Here is an 18,184-nt window from a genome sequence, read left to right as displayed (position 1 = left end):
TTTTAAACACAGCTATACTACCTGCACGAACCACATTCTCTGGCAACAAATTCCAGAGTTTAATTGTGCGTTGAGTAAAAAAGAACTTTCTCCGATTAGTTTTAAATGTGCCCCATGCTAACTTCATGGAGTGTCCCCTAGTCCTTCTACTATCTGAAAGAGTAAATAACCGATTCACATCTACCCGTTCTAGACCTCTCATGATTTTAAACACCTCTATCATATCCCCCCTCAGTCGTCTCTTCTCCAAGCTGAAAAGTCCTAATCTCTTTAGTCTTTCCTCATAGGGGAGTTGTTCCATTCCCCTTATCATTTTGGTAGCCCTTCTCTGTACCTTCTCCATCGCAATTATATCTTTTTTGAGATGCGGCGACCAGAATTGTACACAGTATTCAAGGTGCGGTCTCACCATGGAGCGATACAGAGGCATTATGACATTTTCCGTTTTATTCATCATTCCTTTTCTAATAATTCCCAACATTCTGTTTGCTTTTTTGACTGCCGCAGCACACTGAACCGACGATTTCAATGTGTTATCCACTATGACACCTAGATCTCTTTCTTGGGTTGTAGCACCTAATATGGAACCCAACATCGTGTAATTATAGCATGGGTTATTTTTCCCTATATGCATCACCTTGCACTTTTCCACATTAAATTTCATCTGCCATTTGGATGCCCAATTTTCCAGTCTCACAAGGTCTTCCTGCAATTTATCACAATCTGCTTGTGATTTAACTACTCTGCACAATTTTGTGTCATCTGCAAATTTGATTATCTCACTCGTCGTATTTCTTTCCAGATCATTTATAAATATATTGAACAGTAAGGGTCCCAATACAGATCCCTGAGGCACTCCACTGTCCACTCCCTTCCACTGAGAAAATTGCCCATTTAATCCTACTCTCTGTTTCCTGTCTTTTAGCCAGTTTGCAATCCACGAAAGGACATCGCCACCTATCCCATGACTTTTTACTTTTCCTAGAAGCCTCTCATGAGGAACTTTGTCAAACGCCTTCTGAAAATCCAAGTATACTATATCTACCGGTTCACCTTTATCCACATGTTTATTAACTCCTTCAAAAAAGTGAAGCAGATTTGTGAGGCAAGACTTGCCCTGGGTAAAGCCATGCTGACTTTGTTCCATTAAACCATGTCTTTCTATATGTTCTGTGATTTTGATGTTTAGAACACTTTCCACTATTTTTCCTGGCACTGAAGTCAGGCTAACCGGTCTGTAGTTTCCCGGATCGCCCCTGGAGCCCTTTTTAAATATTGGGGTTACATTTGCTATCCTCCAGTCTTCAGGTACAATGGATGATTTTAATGATAAGTTACAAATTTTTACTAATAGGTCTGAAATTTCATTTTTTAGTTCCTTCAGAACTCTGGGGTGTATACCATCCGGTCCAGGTGATTTACTACTCTTCAGTTTGTCAATCAGGCCTACCACATCTTCTAGGTTCACCGTGATTTGATTCAGTCCATCTGAATCATTACCCATGAAAACCTTCTCCATTACGGGTACCTCCCCAACATCCTCTTCAGTAAACACCGAAGCAAAGAAATCATTTAATCTTTCCGCCGGGGAGACCAGGGAAAAAGAAAGTCATGGGATAGGAGGCGATGTCCTTTCGTGGATTACAAACTGGTTAAAAGACAGGAAACAGAGAGTAGGATTAAATGGTCAATTTTCTAAGTGGAAAAGGGTAAACAGTGGAGTGCCTCAGGGATCTGTACTTGGATCGGTGCTTTTCAATATATATATAAATGATCTGGAAACGAGTGAGGTTATCAAATTTGCGGATGATACAAAATTATTCAGAGTAGTTAAATTACAAGCGGATTGTGATACATTACAGGAGGGCCTTGCAAGACTGGAGGATTGGGCATCCAAATGGCAGATGAAATTTAATGTGGACAAGTGCAAGGTGATGCATATAGGGAAAAATAACCCCAACTTCTGTAACATTACCCCAATGCGACTATAAACCATCTTCAGACACTCGGGAGGGGCAGCAGAAGAGGCAGTGCCCACCCTGCCTCCTACCTTACCTACCTTTGCTGCATCCCGGCCTGTCCGTTCTCCTCTGGTGGCTGCGGTATTGGACTCTGCTCTTAGCATGCATGATCCAAACTGGATGAAAACAAAGTGATCCTTTTCTGCTGACGTCTTCTGAGTCTCTGGGAGCGTTTGGTCTTGATTGATTTTATTGCTCCTCTGGCTTTTCTTGTCCCCCCTAGAGCAGTGTGGGGCACTGGCAGAGCCTGGGAGGTGAAGTGCCTGCTTGGGAAGCTGTTGCCTTCCCTGGTTTCATGGCCACACTGCCTTGGGAACAACAAATAAATGCTATAAGGAGAGCTCAGCAGAAGGGCACAGGGGATGCTATAAATTCTGAATTTGCCACCAGCATGCGGCTGGAAGATATGAAAGGATGCAGAGGGAGGGAAATCTGGGACACAGGTCTCCAGGGCTGAGCATCTTAAGCATGGATGGCGCACATTATGCTATCTGTCACCAGCGCCCATAATTTATTTATGCAAATTAAATCTTGTACAGAAGCTTGTTTGGTGTCAGTTTCACTTCTGGACAACCGCTCTCCTGTGAGCTCTGGGTGACTAATTGCTTTCCAGTGAGTTTTACTTTCAGTGCTCCGTAAGCAGCTCATGTTCTCCGGCTTTAAAAGCCCCCTGCACTGTTACTGCCGCCATGCGGCGGAGGAGCCGGCCCCTGGCTGATGACATCACAGGTTTCCAACAATGATGTCATCAGTATGCGACCAGACTGGAGCTGCATGAGATTTGTAGAACCAAAGATCAAGAAACAAGCTGCAGGGGACAGCTCGTTATTGGCCCAACTTCTTATGGGTGTGATTAGCTTTAGAGAGTTATACTCGGGAAAGAAAGGCTTGGGTGTTCTCATTTAATCAAGGGGGTTAAATGTAGCACAAGTTTTATTCTGTGAGCTGCTTTTAGTAATAAGCGAATCGTGCACTGAGATGCGGTGTGCATGTGATGCTTCGGTTGTGAGATGCTGTGAATAAGGGGCGTCAAGGTGGGTCCTAATGCAATCCTGTGTAGGGTTGAGTAATTGTTACACAGAACCAAATTCCCCCAGGGCAGAGTTTTCATCTGAAGAATCTCCAGAGGGCTTTTAATTTTGTTGCTTTTTTTTATGCCTCTGTAGGAAGGACATCTTGTCGCAGACAGTAAATGATTGACACCCAGGAGCACTGAACAGCAGAGGCAGGCACCGAGAGATGGGGGGGGGGTCCCTTCCTTTGACGGGACAGCTGCCTGTGTGGCGCTGAAAGGAGCTGACGCTGTGCAGCCGCTCCTTCCAGGATACCTGATAGGTTTATGAAAGTCCCTGTCTCAGAAGCTGACAGTTCTGGTTTCCAGCTGTGGCACCTTCAGGGACTTAGCGAAGGTCACAAAGGCTGTTGGGGTCCCCAGCTATGGGCACAGTACTAGTTTATACTGTGACATTGGTGGCTGCGGTGGGGTTGGAATCTGGATCTGCTGCTGCACAGCTCTGTGATCTGAACACAAGTCACACAATGACACTGGAGGTGGAACTGGAGCATGTGTCTGTCTGCTGGTGTCCAGGCCCTGGCACAGCACTAGGTCACACTGAGAGATTGATGGCAAAGGTGGGATTAGAACCTGGATCCCTTGGCTTCCCAGTGCTGGGATATCCTTTATCCTTGCTTTGCAGTCAGTGTGATTCTGTTTTCCAGCTCATTAATCTGACTTCTGTGTAATAATATTTCCCTTAGGAAATTGCAAGCTTTTACTAAAAGCTTCCTGGCATCTGAGTAACAGGCTTGCTTGATGACTGCGGGGTCCCCTCTTTTTCCCTGGTCTCCCCGGCAGACGACTGTTGGCTCATCCGATCTACCCTGGGCTTACGATTTACACTGCTCCAGCTCCCAGCTGCCCGTGTGGCTGCCTGCAGGATGTCGCTAGAGGAGCGTGGAAGTTCCAGTAGTTAATCCAACCACTATTTCTCTCCCCACTCTCCATATCTGTCTCTCAGACTGAGCCCCTTTGCTGTGGAAACTGATACCTGTCCTTGACTGATTTAGGGCTTTGCTTGTTTTCTTCCTGAGCTGCCCTTTAACCCCTTCCTGAGTAACAGCTGCAGAGTCAAGTTACTGGAGCTTCAGGCCCTGCAGTTCCCTCCTAGGGTGCTAGGGTGATTTTTGTTTCATTTGCTTGCTTTTCTTGACTTGGCAGTTCCCTTCTGCTTGCAGCTCAGTCAGACCTGGGGCTGGGGTCTGGCACCTGGGGATTGCTTGCACTATTTTATCTCCCCCTCCAGCCGCTGCAGTGACAGCCGGGAGCCACACACCAGGCTGCTTCCAAACCTTGCAGTTATGGGCTCTGAATTCCCCCAGCCCACTCAGGAATCGTGGGGATTGCCAACCGGCTAGTGTTTGGCCGGCCTGGCTGATTTCCATTCCATTAGGCAGGCAAGCGGCTGGCCCAAGCTTGAAAGCAGCCAATGTGAGTGCCGGGTTTCTGCAGGCTGCTGTCTTCCACACCCGCTGAAACGGTCTCCTCATCCGCCATGGAGCCTTTCTTGTTCAATCAGGGGCTGGTCGGAGGTGCTTGATGTATGGCTCCTCTGCTCCCCAGCCCCGTGCTGGCCACGCCGCCTGACTTCCATATTGAAAGGCATGGTTTAGGGGTGGGGAAGGCAGCACTGACGATTTTATAAGCTGCTGCTGCCAGAGGTCCGTGGGGAGGGGAGATAGGGGGGTGGACGCAGGTGGCTGGCTCTTCTGGCTTTGAAAGCTGACAATAGTGTCCATGTGGCACCGGAGCAGCCTCATGAGAAGTCGTTGGGCAGATCAGAGGAGGGGGCGCTGGGTGTCTGGAATTTCGGCATTCTAAGGTAAATGCTCCTTATGGTGCCACCTGGCACAGATGAGTGCTGCTCTCATCTTTGGCTCTCTAGTGCTATCTAGTGGAGAATGTGAACACTGCGGCTTTATATATCCTATTAGTCTTGGACCATTCGGATGGATGCTGGGGTACTATGGGATCAAAGGGAATTCTGGGTGGTGGAGTATATCAGCAGCAGCCTTTGGTGTGCAGGCTGTCTCCTATATTTGTAAGGTTTAATATTGTTTCAGCAAACACTGGGTTTTCTGTGGCTGACTGACCCAGTAACGTGGAGTTTCCACTTATTTATTTAATTTGAGTTCTAGTCTGCTTTTTCCCTAAAGAGTATCTGAGAGCAGGCCACGCTGTGATGCGCTGCTGGCTACGGCGACTCCCCTCTCCTGCCCAGCGCTAAGTCTTATCCCAGTCTACTAGAGCAGTGAAAGTATTTGTGGGTTTCAAAAAGGAGTGGTCCAGAGGGACAGCCCTAGATGTTCCCACCTCCCACATCCGGGAGTGAGCAGCCTGGATGGGAATTTCCTGTTTGGAATCCGCTGGGCTGCATGGGCTGGAATTCAGCCCAGTAGCACTTATACACCTTTTAAATGAAGTCAACTCCTGCAGGCGATTAAAAAAACCAAGCTCCTGCTGACTTTCTCACCTTCCAGTCACTCAGTTCTGTGGGAGTCGGCTAGGCCAGGTTCTGACACCCCTTCCGTGATGGGATCCTGGCAGACAGCAGCAACTGAAGAAAGTCAGATTATTGCCGTTATTGGCTTTGAGATAAACCAAAATGACTTGTAGGTTTTTAGTGTCCATGAAGGGTTTCAGCAAGAAAGTCTGTTTCAAAAGAAAACCTTCAGCACCAGCTTAAAGGCTCCTTGACGGGGCTATGCAGGTACCCTGGCAGGAACTACAGGTCCCAGCATGCAATGGGTGGCCGCCTGGTACAGCAGGGGGCCCTGTACTGCTTGCTATAACTCAACCTGATTACGTGACTTCTTCTGCAGGGTCTCAGCCCGTCACTAAGGACGTTACCATTGTTGCTGCTCCCCAGAACACGACAGTGGTGGCCGGTCAGAGCGCAGTCCTGGAGTGCGTGGCAGCAGCGAATCCCACCCCCTTGGTCTCCTGGATACGGCAGGGTAAGGACCCGCCCCCCCCCCCAAGGTCTCTGGGTTACGGTAGACTAAGAATTAAAGGTTGCCACCTGACCCGAGTCAACCCTGAGAGGCTGATCCAGTTCTGGATTTGGCCCATTGCAGAGGCAGGGCTGCAAGCCCAGAAATGAAATGAGACAAAATCTATCCTGAATGAGCCTATCGGGGTCATGGGGCAACCCTAGGTAAGTGAAACTTCTCCTGGGGATGTTATTTATCTCCTTATGCTGTGCGATATGGTGAGATGGAAAGGATAGGGGTTGCCTGGGGATGGTCTTTATTCCCTGCACCATGTGATAGAAGAGATAGCAATGCCTGGGGATGGCCTTTGTACCCTAAATGAGGGGTATGCAATTCTAGCCCCATGAATATTCATGAGGTATATTTGCATATGCTACCTCCATTGTATGCAAAAATATCTTATGCATGTTCATTGTGGATGCCCCGAAAACCAGAACTGTTTGTGGTACACCAGGACAGGAGTTGCCTGCGCCTGTCCTATACCATGTGATACAGTAGGAAGGAATAGAAATGCCTGGAGATAGTGTGCATTCCCTGCACCGTGTGATACAATGAAATGGAAGGGATGGAGATGTGGGTGGATGATCTCTCTTCCCTGCACCATGTGATACAATGAGATGGAAGGGATGGAGATGTGTGTGGATGATCTCTCTTCCCTGCACCGTGTGATACAATGAGATGGAAGGGATGGATATGTGGGTGGATGATCTCTCTTCCCTGCACCATGTGATACAATGAGATGGAAGGGATGGAGATGTGTGTGGATGATCTCTCTTCCCTGCACCGTGTGATACAATGAGATGGAAGGGATGAGATGTGTGTGGATGATCTCTCTTCCCTGCACCATGTGATACAATGAGATGGAAGGGATGGATGTGTGGGTGGATGATCTCTCTTCCCTGCACCGTGTGATACAATGAGATGGAAGGGATGGATGTGTGGGTGGATGATCTCTCTTCCCTGCACCGTGTGATACAATGAGATGGAAAGGATGGATATGCGTAGGGATGATTTCTTTTCCCTGCACCGTGTGATACAATGAGTTGGAAAGGATGGATATGTGGGTGGATGATCTCTCTTCTCTGCACCGTGTAATACAATGAGATGAAAGGGATGGAGATACCCGGAGATGATCTCTCTTCCCTGCACCATGAGATGGAATGGATGGAGATGCGTGGGGATGATTTCTTTTCCCTGCACCGTGTGATATGAGATGGAAAGGATGGATATGTGGGTGGATGATCTCTCTTCCCTGCAGCATGTGATACAATGAGATAGAAGGAATGGAGATGCCTGCAGGTGATCTCTCTTCCCTGCACCGTGTGATACAATGAGATGAAAGGGATGGAGATACCCGGAGATGATCTCTCCCTGCACCGTGTGATACAATGAGAGAGAATCTCTTGTCTCTCACCCCCGTCTTTGCTTCCCATTTTTTTCTCTGTCCTATAGATGGTGAACCTATCTCCATGGATGTGATTGTTCTTGGGGAAGCAAACCTGCTGATCCCTGACACTCAGCCCCATCACTCCGGGGTCTATGTTTGCCGAGCCAATAAACCCCGCACCCGATACTTTGTCACAGCAGAAGCCGAGCTGCGAGTTCTTGGTGAGTAGAAAGCTCAGCTCCCGGTCATCATCATCTTTAATACTCCATGCATCTAGACAGGAGACTGGGATTTTATTCCTGGCTTGGGCTCTTAAGAACATCATAAGTGCCATACTGGGTCTGACCAAGGGTCCATCGAGCCCAGCATTCTGTCTCTGACAGTGGCCAATCCATGTCCTGGTGCCCGCTCCCAGGGATGAGCAGTGCTTTCTCCTAGGACAAGCTGGATGGTCGCCCTCGCATATGGGTAACTGGCACACTGAGCATGCCCAGCGTGCCCACACGCCCATGCGGGGTCTCTCTTCAGTTCTTTCTTTTCCGTGGAGCTATCGTCTCGTGGAGGTGGAGCTTGTGCTTCTTTTCTCTCAGGAAACTTATTAAAAGTGAGTTTTTCACTTTTTTTCTTCCTGCGCTGGGTCTCTCTCTGGTTCCCACTTCTTTCTTGGTCGGTGAGTATTTTTTCGTGCTTCTCCCGTACCCGCCGGTCCGTGGTGAGCCTCATGGCGGCCTCGGCCTTCCATCAGTGCCCCCGGACTATGTCCCTGACGGATCCACATGAAGTGTGCATCCTCTGCCTGGGGGCATTGCACGATGTTTGGGGCTGCGAATTGTGCGCTCAAATGACCCCAAAAGGCCATTGGGCCAGGTTGGCCAAGATGGAGAAGGTTTTTGGTTCAGGAAAATCCTAATCCTCCACTTCGGCATCGATGTCATCGACATCTAAGGACTGAGGGGAACCATTCGTCCTCGATCCCTCAAGGACCACTCCTCCCCTGAGTCTTGCGGGGGGAACCAGCCTCCGGGGATCGCCCAGTCTCAGTTTCCTCCAAGTCACGGACATCAGGATAGTCTTCCTCTGCGCCGGGGAAGGACCAGGCTGAGCCCCATGGGAGGTCTCAGAAGCACTGTCACCAGTCCCCGTCTGCACGTGGGGCCGGGCTCGGGCTGGCTACTGCGCTTGTTGCCTTACCCCCTGAAGCAGCCATCTTCCCTCGATGCCAGTGGCCCGAGGCCATCCACACCAGTTCTGGTGCCGGACGTCGATCCTCCTCGGGGGCTCCGACTTGTCGTCTTCTCTCCCCTCGCCCTTTCATCGGAGGCTTTTGATTGAGGCGGAGTTGGAACGTCTGGTGCACCTGGTGGTGGAGATCTGCGAGGCTGCGACGTGGCATTCTCTCCATATCTTGGAAGGAAAGGGACGGCCATCGTGATAGCAGATTTGGCCAGTCTGTCCTCAGAAATCTTTTTCAGCTGTGAATCCAACTCTTCCTACCCATGGCCCTATTTTGGGTTCAGTCTGTTCCCGATGTTACCAACAGCACCTCTGTTGCTGTGCCTAGTTTGGTGTCTCTGGGTCCCATTGGTCTCTGGTCTAGCCTGCAGCTAGGGATTCACCCACTTGTGAGGACTACCATCCTTCTTGTCCTAGGAGAAAGTGAAGTTGCTTACCTGTAACAGGTGTTCTCCTAGGACAGCAGGATGTTAGTCCTCAGGAAACCCACCCACCACCCTGCAGAGTTGGGTTCTCCTGGTTTGTTGTCTTATTTTTTCGTGATCTACTTAAGAGACTGAAGAGAGACCCTGCGTGGACGCGTGGTTAGCGGCATAAGTTTTCCCTGCCGGGCTCCATCGGATGATGTCACCCACGTGTGAGAACTAACATCCTGCTGTCCTAGGAGAACACCTGTTACAGGTAAGCAACTTCGCTTGATCACATCCTCTGACAATACTTCCTCTAATTTGTTTTAAATCTGCTGCCTGTTAGTTTCATGGAGCATCCCCTAGTTCTTGTACTGTCTAAGAGAATAAATATGTGTTCCACCCCCTCAGGAATTTACAAACCTCTATCATATCCCCTCTCAGTTGTCTTATCTTCAGGCTGAAGAGTCCACACTTGTCCAGCCTTTCTTCATAAGGGGGGGTGAGTGGAGAAAGAGCCGGTGTAGGGCCAGGCCAGCAGTCCGGTGTACAGGGCTTTCACCCTCATTATGGGTAAAAAGTGAGCATTTTATTGGCAGTGTCCGTAACAGAATCCACCAGACCAGTGCATCTCTTTGACATTTTGAGCCCTGCCCCTGCTTTCAGCCAACGATGGGCCAAAATATGACAGTTGATCACCCCCTCCCCAGAGCAAACCTGCCCTGGCATTTCATGTCTTAGGTACATTCTCTTCCAATAAACCAGCTTTATGACAAACCCAATTGTACGTCCCTGACGGCTTGTTTTGAAGCCTCAAGATCCCTTTTCACAGCAAAATTCACTTTCACAAAAGTCATTTATTTATTTATTTTAAATGTTTATTTGTTAGGCTTTGATATACCGTTGTTTAGACTAGCCGTCACATCGGTTTACAAACATTTCAAACATATACAAATCCCAGTAAAATATATCTAAACAAAAATTAAATGTGATAATAGAACACAGTAATGATAAACATAAAAGCATAATGTAAATCTATGGTCTTAAGAACAATTAATAAATCAATTAAAAAAGTACAAATTAAATAAAACAGTCTGTAATAAAAACATAGAAAGCGGTATGCAAATCTATGTGCCTGAGTTCTAATCCCAGCTCTGCCACTCCCTTCGGTGTGATTCTGGCCAGGTCACTTTATCTGCCTCCGTCTGTCCAGCTTTAATCGAGTGCTAGTAATGCGCTGCCAGGCTTTCCACCCCAGACGTGGCTGTTCAGCTGAAAGGTGCTGTGGGAATGATCTTTGCTGTGTTTCTTTCAGCTCCTCCATTCATCTCCCAGTACCCTGAGACCATCTCCCGCACCAGAGCCAGCACGGCCCGGTTTGTCTGTAGGGCGGAAGGCGAGCCGGCCCCCAGCGTCTCGTGGCTGAGAAATGGTATACCCCTCAGCGCCAACGGCCGCGTGAAGATCCAGCCCAGCGGCAGCTTGGTAATGAACCAGATTGGGTTGGAGGATGCTGGCTACTACCAGTGCCTGGCGGAGAGCAGCCTGGGTACGGCGTGTGCCACGGCCAGACTCTCCGTCATCGTCCGGGAAGGCTTGCCAAGTGCCCCACAGCACGTGGCTGCCGTTCCCCTCTCCAGCAGCAGCGTGGCCGTGTCCTGGCAGCGCCCGGAGCAGAACAGCGATCAGATCATTGGATTCTCTCTCCATTACCAGAAAGCTGCCGGTGCGTGGCAGGGTGGGGAGCCTGCTGGGACCCCAGACAAGACTGTACTCAGGGCCTCTCTGTCTCCTCAGCCAATCAGAGCGCAGGGATGATGAGCTGCAGCGTGTAGACTTGGGTATGCAAATCCCTGGGCTCTGATTAGATTAAAATGGCATGGCGGCTTCCAATGCCTGCAGAAACTGAAATTTATATGCAAATCTCTGTATTCTGATTAGCGAGGAGCATAAATAGCTCAGACCTTGGCTATAACTGACTGGGGATTTTACATTAATTGCAATCATTATCTGCATGGGGCTGTGCTGGAGGTGAGCACAGAGACCCGGGTGCGAATCCCTGAGCCAGCAAGAGCTGGTATGCAGCCCCTGGTGTGTGTGTAGGGGGGGGGGGGGGGGGGGAGTCCAGTGATGTTTGCAGTGGTGACCCCAATTGATAAGGCTCGGGGTGAGGACTATTGCTGCCATGGTTGGGATAGATAGAAGAAAGGATTCAAATTGGGGGATGGGAGGGGGGAAGACATCCCTGCTGGTGGCTGCCAAGGAAGGCTCGTGATGCTGTAGCCCAGCCAAGGCAGTTTCTGATTGAGCAGGAAGCCTGGAGGAGCGGTGAGCGGCCGGGCCACATGTGGACATACATCCTGGGCAGCGCCTTGTTCTACCTGAAGCTCTGCCTTTCTCTTCTTCCTGACTGAGATTATTGCAGCTTGCTTACCCCTTCATCCACCCGAGAAGGGGCTGCGTGCGGGTTCCTGCCCTGCTGTGCACGTTTCTGACCTCTCTGAGCGGCTGCAGCAAATTGTTTTTCTTTAGTTTGTCCAGGTGACACTGGAGAAGCCCGCAAGGCTTGAAGTAGTGAGGCAATGCTACCAGCCAGAAGAAAAGAAAGGTTCACGCTTATCTGATCAAGAAAATCCACGTGGGCACAAGAGCGTGGCCCATAAATAACGCAGCTTGTGATTCATGTTTCTGCTCCCACACGTTTTAAATAGCCAAAGCGTCGCACAGCTGCGGTACTGGTTGTAGATGAACCTGCTACATTAAAATAGTTCCCTTTTCTAAAGGGTCACGTGTCCTCTCGTGGCGCACTGTGGATTGTAACAGGTCTGCTTTGCTCCCCCCCCCCCCCCGGCTTCTTTTCTCAGGTGTCGATAACGTAGAATACCAGTTTGCTGTCAATAACGACACGCTGGAGCTTCACGTCAGAGACCTGGATCCCAGCACAGACTACACCTTCTACGTGGTGGCGTATTCTCAGCTGGGAGCCAGCCGCACGTCTGCCCCCGCCATCGTTCAGACCTGGGAAGATGGTGAGTCCACGCCGCCAGCGACTCCCAGGAACAGGCGCACTGTTCAGCCAGGGCGCTGCTGCTGTAAGATTTTACCCTTTGCAGAGAAGCAGGCAGAGATGTAAGGGAGCAGATGTGCAGGCGCCTGACTGTGTGCAAGGGGGCAATAGGTGAAGCCTCTGCACTGGGGCCGTGACTTGGACAGAAGGAAGGACATCCCCCCCCTGCTCATATTTTTATTTATTTCCTGAACATTTTATTCGCCCTTTTAACGCAATTGCTCCTGAGTGAAGAGAGTTGCATAAAAAAACAGCACAAATGAAGTAAATCACAACAACTATAAAACCATCAAAAATAAAATAATGCACTCAAAATAAAAACCTGACCACTTCAAGTATGATAAACATCAGTGAAAGAACAGAACAGGATCCAACCTAACCAGATCAAAATCAATTAAAAGCCTATGCCACAACACCTGAAAACATCAAAGTTAGTAATCCTCATGCGCACAGTAAATTGCAGGGCACAGATTCAGCTTCACGAGCCAAATCGGTTAAATGCGTGCACAAACAGATGAGACTTCACAAGCTTGCGTTACTGAGCGAAGCCTCCTGAGGCAAAGGCCCAGTACAAAAGCAAGGTTTCTGGACAGGAAGAGCACAGTGACCAGCTGGGAACTTACTAAAACAGATATCCAGCACTGATGTTATACAGGGATTTAAATGCCAAGCAAGCTGTCTTAACTTAGAAACATAGAACCCCGAGAGCAGAAAAAGCCCATGCACCTCTCCTGCCTGCTTAGCTTTGCAGTCCCTCAGAGATCCCGGCCCCTGGCAGAGGGAATTCTGCAGGTAGCCAGGGCAGCTGTCCAGATGTCCCCAGAAGCTGAGAGCCGAGGAAGGTATTAATGCTCTGCTGTTACCTGCCCTGCCTCCAGGTGAGAGGCGTCGGTCTGACCTTTCATTCTGAGTAGCAGCGTTCTAGAAAAACCTTCTTGGGCAGCCATGCAGGAATAACTTCCAAAAAGTGTATTTTAAAAAGGCAGGTAAGTTGTTTAAGTATAAATGGTCTGACAGTCACTACTCCCCCCCCCCCCCCCCCAAAATTGTCAGTTTCTTATTAGCCCCAGTGACCTCCCCAGTGCACCGCCTTCAGTCTTTTCTTGCACACCCCGGGGCTGCTTCCTGTTTCCTCTTGTGCTGCTCGAGAGAGAGGGGTTCAGCTTAGAGATCTGTCTGCCTCAGCCAATGGATTAAACCGTAAGAGACATCAATTGTCTGCCACCTGTTATGAAGCACCTACTGGTTTTACTGGGAACACATGCAGTGCAGCCCATGTGAGAGAGGAGCTTTCATGGTGTTCCCTGGATTTTGCCTCCCTGCCAGCAGATGGAGACAGAGAGAGTTTCACTGACACTGCCACATAACCTGAGGTGCCACCTGCAGGCCCTCAGTGTTTCTCTGTCTCCAGCAGACGGTGTCGGTGCAAAACCTGCAGTCTGGAAATTAATTTAAAATTTTTAAAAAAGTAAAGTTAATGAGGGATTAGGGAAAGAAGATAATTTCTTCCCAAAAGGTTGGCAGGTCCTGGTGGGGCCATCCCTTCTGGTCCTGAAGTGGACATGCAGGAGGGTTGGGGACCCTTATTTGGCTTGGTCCTTTTCGCCGCTGGGGGTGGGGCCAGTTCCCTCACCCCCAGGAGGACGTCCGGAGCCTGCTGTCCAGATTCAGGGAAGCGACCTTAATCTTTGAAGTTTAAAGTAAAAAATAAAAAAGTAGTGGATCTCTTTTATTCTTTTTGTGGTGTTGCTTGACCGGAGGGGCACATCACAGGTGGCCCGGCAGGTGCAGGGCTGTGCCGGCTTTTTTTCTTCGGCGTCCTCGAAGTGGCTATTGGGGTGTACGGGCAACCGAACCGGCAGGGTCTATGCCGCGTGGCAACCGGTGCTCCGCGTGCGGCGATGTGCGTGCCTGTCCCAGTCCAGCGTTTGTTCCCGCTGCCTATCCAGGGGAGAGGGCGGCTCGGGAGTGCGTGAAAGAGTCGGGGAGGCATCTTACAATGTTTTTATATGTAATTATCTGATCTTCATTTTCCTTCTTACTCCAAGTTCTATTTTTCCTTGTTACATGTAACTGCTTTTTTTATGCACTATTGTTCAAGTTGTTAAGTTTATTATAATTGCACCCCTGTTTCTTGTGAACCAGCATGATGGGACTATCGTCTTGAATGTTGGTATATAAAAAACTTAAATAAATAAATCTTGAAATCGCGGGTGATGCCGGCGCAGCTGCGGGCTCCTTCCTGGTTAGCGCAGGGAACAGTGGCCGTTTTGACTTCCTTTGCGGCCGCATCTGAAGCTGCAGGGGGGTGGGGGGTGGAGGATCTCCCTCCTCTGCTGTCCCTGGCCGATTGGATGACTGGGGGGCCCGGGAACCTCTGTCGGAGGAAGTCGTTACACACATTTGCCAGACATTATCGTTTGGATGTCAGATGTCATAGGCTCTGGCGAAAGTGTGCGTCGAGCGGGGTTCTCCCAGTCCCAGCCGGTTTAGGGCAGGAGTCTGGACTGATCCGGGTACGTACAGGGAAAGAAAAATTGGTTCTTACCTGCTAATTTTCATTCCTGTAGTACCACAGATCAGTGCAGAGAACCGCCCAATTGATGTGGGGAGGGTTAGAGAGTCCGCTCGATCTGTTCTTGTAAATAGGCTGAAGAATGGCACAGGTTTCGTTTGGTTTCTTCTGTTAAGGTTGGAAAGGATCGTTCCCATTAAGGGGTCCCACATTCTACTGCTCGTTCAGGGGGACGTGTTATGTGGGGATGTGTTTGTTTATGTTCAGTAATGGCTTGGCTTGGGTACAGGTCAGTACTGAGGGGACTGCAGGTGGCACTCTGGGTTATATGGCAGTGTCAGCGAAACTCTCTCTGTCTCCATCTGCTGGCAGGGAGGCAAAACCCAGGAGTCTGGACTGATCTGTGGTACTACAGGAACGAACATTAGCAGCTAAGAACCAATTTTCCTTTTTCTTCCAGTCTAAGAAATAACTTCCATGCAGGTAAAACGCTATCAGGGAAAAAGCCAAAAAAATAAATCTAATTCATGAAGGTTAGAGGTAGAGAAATAAGACAGGAACACGAAGGAGGGCAGTTTCTGCCTAGTGCTGCCAGCTTGGATCTGGCTGCTGTTTGATGATGCTCATGTCCTGTTCTGCTTGCAGTTCCTGCAGCTGCTCCCCAGCTCTCCCTGTCCAGCACGACGCCGGGGGAAATCCAGGCCCTCTGGGCCCCTCTCTCTCCAGAGCTCAGCCATGGCAGAGTCATCAGTTATAAAGTGGAGTACTGCTCCCTGCAGGAAGGTAGGAGCACCTCTCTCAGTGTTGCAGGAGGGGTCGCCTTGGGCAGGCAACGTGCAGGAGAAAACAGCAGTGCCCACAGTGCTCAAACGCATGCCTGCTCACGTTTCTTGCTTTTGTTCCCGCTTCTCCTCACTTACCTTGTGTCAAAACTTCGATTTCAGCATCTTTTTATTGTGGCCAGGCTGTCCCCTTGTTTCCAGAAATTTCTTTCTAGCTATTTAGCTCTGACAAGTTTTCGGATGTGTTAGGGTGCTGGTAGCACTGATGACACGCAGCACAGGACCACCCTGTGGATTCCGTACAAACATTTCAGAGAGGTCATGAAGAATCTTGCTTTAGTTGCTCTGCCTGCTGAATGATTGATCTGTTACTGCATTAGAGGGTCCCTTTCCTGATAAAAAATCACTTTAGCGTCCCTTTGTATTTTTCCGTGTGCTGCTTAAAAGATTTTGTATTTCATGCTCAGTTAATGAACGGTTTCATGGATTAAGAAGATGGGGATGATTTTTATTTCTAGACTAAGATTACTGCACTGCAGAAAAAGAATGTGCTAGAACCAGTAAAAATATAGCCAGAAAGAAGAAACCACGGAGGATTCTGGGTAAAGGGGAATAGGGCAGGGCTGCATTCCTGGACGCATGCCTCATGGGGGCGGGGGAGGGGCATGTCTGTAGCTTGCCACCAAAACTGGTCACAGCTTCACCTCTCCTTCCCCCCCCCCCCCCCTCTCTCCCACAGGGGACCGGATCTCTTCCGTAGCAGTGCCAGGGAACCAGACCCGGGTGACGCTCTCCTCTCTCCATGCCGGGCAGGACTATAAGGTCCGAATCTCGGCGGGCACCCTGGCAGGGTATGGAGCCCCTTCCGAATGGACCCAGCATCGCACCCCTGACAGCGAGGAGCAAACCCAGGGTAGGGAGCCTTCACACAAAGAGACTCGGCTGGGGAGAACAGGGCAGACTGTAGTAAGGGCTCAGTAACTTGGCACAGTTTTTGGGTAAAAATAAGGACCCTCTGCCTTTTGCTCTCTCTTTGTAGTTCCATTGGCTGCCACCAGCCTGAGGGTCCAAGCACGGATGGAGTCGCTGCTGGTGATGTGGCAGCCGCCGGCTAACCATTCCCAGATCTCCGGCTACAAGATTTATTACCGGGAAGTGGCCAGCGAGGCTGAGGCTGACGGAGATGCGAGTTGGGTTGTGGGGTCCAGAAGGCTGAAGAAGAAGCAGAAAGAGTTTGAAATAACCGGACTGGGTCAGTACCAGGTGTAAGATGTTACAGAGGCCGCCTTGCTGGCAGGCAGGAGACCTGAGCTCCAGTTGCCGCAGTGTCCTGCGCCATCAGTCCCTTTATTACTACACCAGATGTAGGGATGGAGATCCCTAACCCAAAGAGCTTAGTCTGTTTCCTCCAGAGATAAAGCCCTGGAGATAATAAATATACAAAGCATAGGAACTGCAGCCAGAAGCCTTTAGTAGGACTGCAGGCAGGGATGAAGCTGAAGAGGGGTTCCCTGCACGTACCCAGATCAGTCTAGACTCCGGCGTTTTGCCTCCCTGCCAGCAGATGGAGACAGAGTTTCGCAGACACTGCCATATAACCCGAGGTGCCACCTGCAGTCCCTCAGTATTTCTCTGATTCCAGCAGATGGTGGCAGTGCAAAACCTGCAGTCTGAAGAGTTTAAAAAAAAAAAAAATCATAAGTTAGGAATGGACTAAACCCAGAAGGTTGGCAGGTCCTGGAGGGGCCATCCCTTCTGGTGCTGAGGTGGACAAGCAGGGGGCTGGGAATCCTTTTGTGGCTCGATCTTTCCTGCCGTTGGGGGGGGGGGGTACAATTGGTGGGGCCAGTTCTCTTCCCCCCCCCCCCCCCAGCAGGATGCCTGGAGCCTGTTACAGCCCTTCAGGAGTCAGTCCTGCTACAAGGGTTTGTTTATTAAAGTTAAAACAAAAGAAGACGAGGTCAATTTTTCCGCTTCTTTGTTGCTGTCTAGTTGGTGCGGTCGGTTTGCGCATTGGGAGGAAAGGCAGGCGGCCAGCAGACCACTTTTTATTTTTATTTTCTCGGCGTCCTCCCATGTCGAGGGCTATGCCGCACGGCAGCCGCTGTTTGATGTGCATTCAGTTGCGCCCATGGCAAGCTCGAGCTGGCATTTGATCCGGCTGCCTCTCCGGGGGAGAAAGCAGCTCAGGCACGCCGGCAAAAGCAGCGGGGGAAGCTTTGAGCCGCCATGGGGTCCACGAAGAGGCCTTTGCAGAACTGGTTGCCGATCGCTGCTGACGGAGAACCTGTTCGTCATGTGTTGTATTTTGCCTTCCAGCTCCAGGGAGGCTCTATGAGGTGAAGCTGGTGGCTTTTAATAAGCACAAAGATGGCTATGCCGCCCTGTGGAAGGGCAAGACGGAGAAGCAGGCCGCCAGCGCCGCAGGTGGGTGGCAGTAGGAGGCCAACAGCGGGAAATGTAGGTCCAAATGCGTGGAGAGGAGAAATGTTAGACCTGCAGGACTGGATCCGCCTGTGTGGGTTCACCCGGGTGAGGTCGTATGCCAACTGAGGGGGCATCAGTAGCACCCAGCCAGGAGCACTAGGGACGTCCCTTAGACAGAAGGGGAGACAACGGTTCTCCCTTCGCTCAAACGTGGCAGGGGCTTCATTTCTTCTGCTGCAGCATTGTCCCATTCCTGACCAGATCTTGGCCTCCTCATGCCTGTTTCTCTTCTGGG

At 50.0% G+C, this 18,184-nt stretch overlaps 1 protein-coding gene across 1 annotated transcript in view; it reads left to right on the top strand.

The window, feature by feature from the left end:
• Positions 1-18,184, top strand: part of LOC115074753 (immunoglobulin superfamily DCC subclass member 4-like) — a 113,931-nt gene that overhangs the window by 29,936 nt on the left and 65,811 nt on the right. Inside the window, exons 5-12 of the mRNA XM_029574515.1 lie at positions 5,901-6,035; positions 7,524-7,679; positions 10,414-10,824; positions 11,963-12,127; positions 15,326-15,463; positions 16,202-16,375; positions 16,502-16,714; positions 17,782-17,889. Coding sequence (XP_029430375.1) covers positions 5,901-6,035; positions 7,524-7,679; positions 10,414-10,824; positions 11,963-12,127; positions 15,326-15,463; positions 16,202-16,375; positions 16,502-16,714; positions 17,782-17,889 — 1,500 coding nt within the window. The remainder of the gene's footprint in view (positions 1-5,900; positions 6,036-7,523; positions 7,680-10,413; positions 10,825-11,962; positions 12,128-15,325; positions 15,464-16,201; positions 16,376-16,501; positions 16,715-17,781; positions 17,890-18,184) is intronic.

The sequence above is a fragment of the Rhinatrema bivittatum genome, chromosome 13 (assembly GCF_901001135.1).
Source record: "Rhinatrema bivittatum chromosome 13, aRhiBiv1.1, whole genome shotgun sequence".
NCBI classification, from domain to species: Eukaryota; Metazoa; Chordata; class Amphibia; order Gymnophiona; family Rhinatrematidae; genus Rhinatrema; species Rhinatrema bivittatum.
This window is presented reverse-complemented; position numbering and strand designations above follow the sequence as displayed.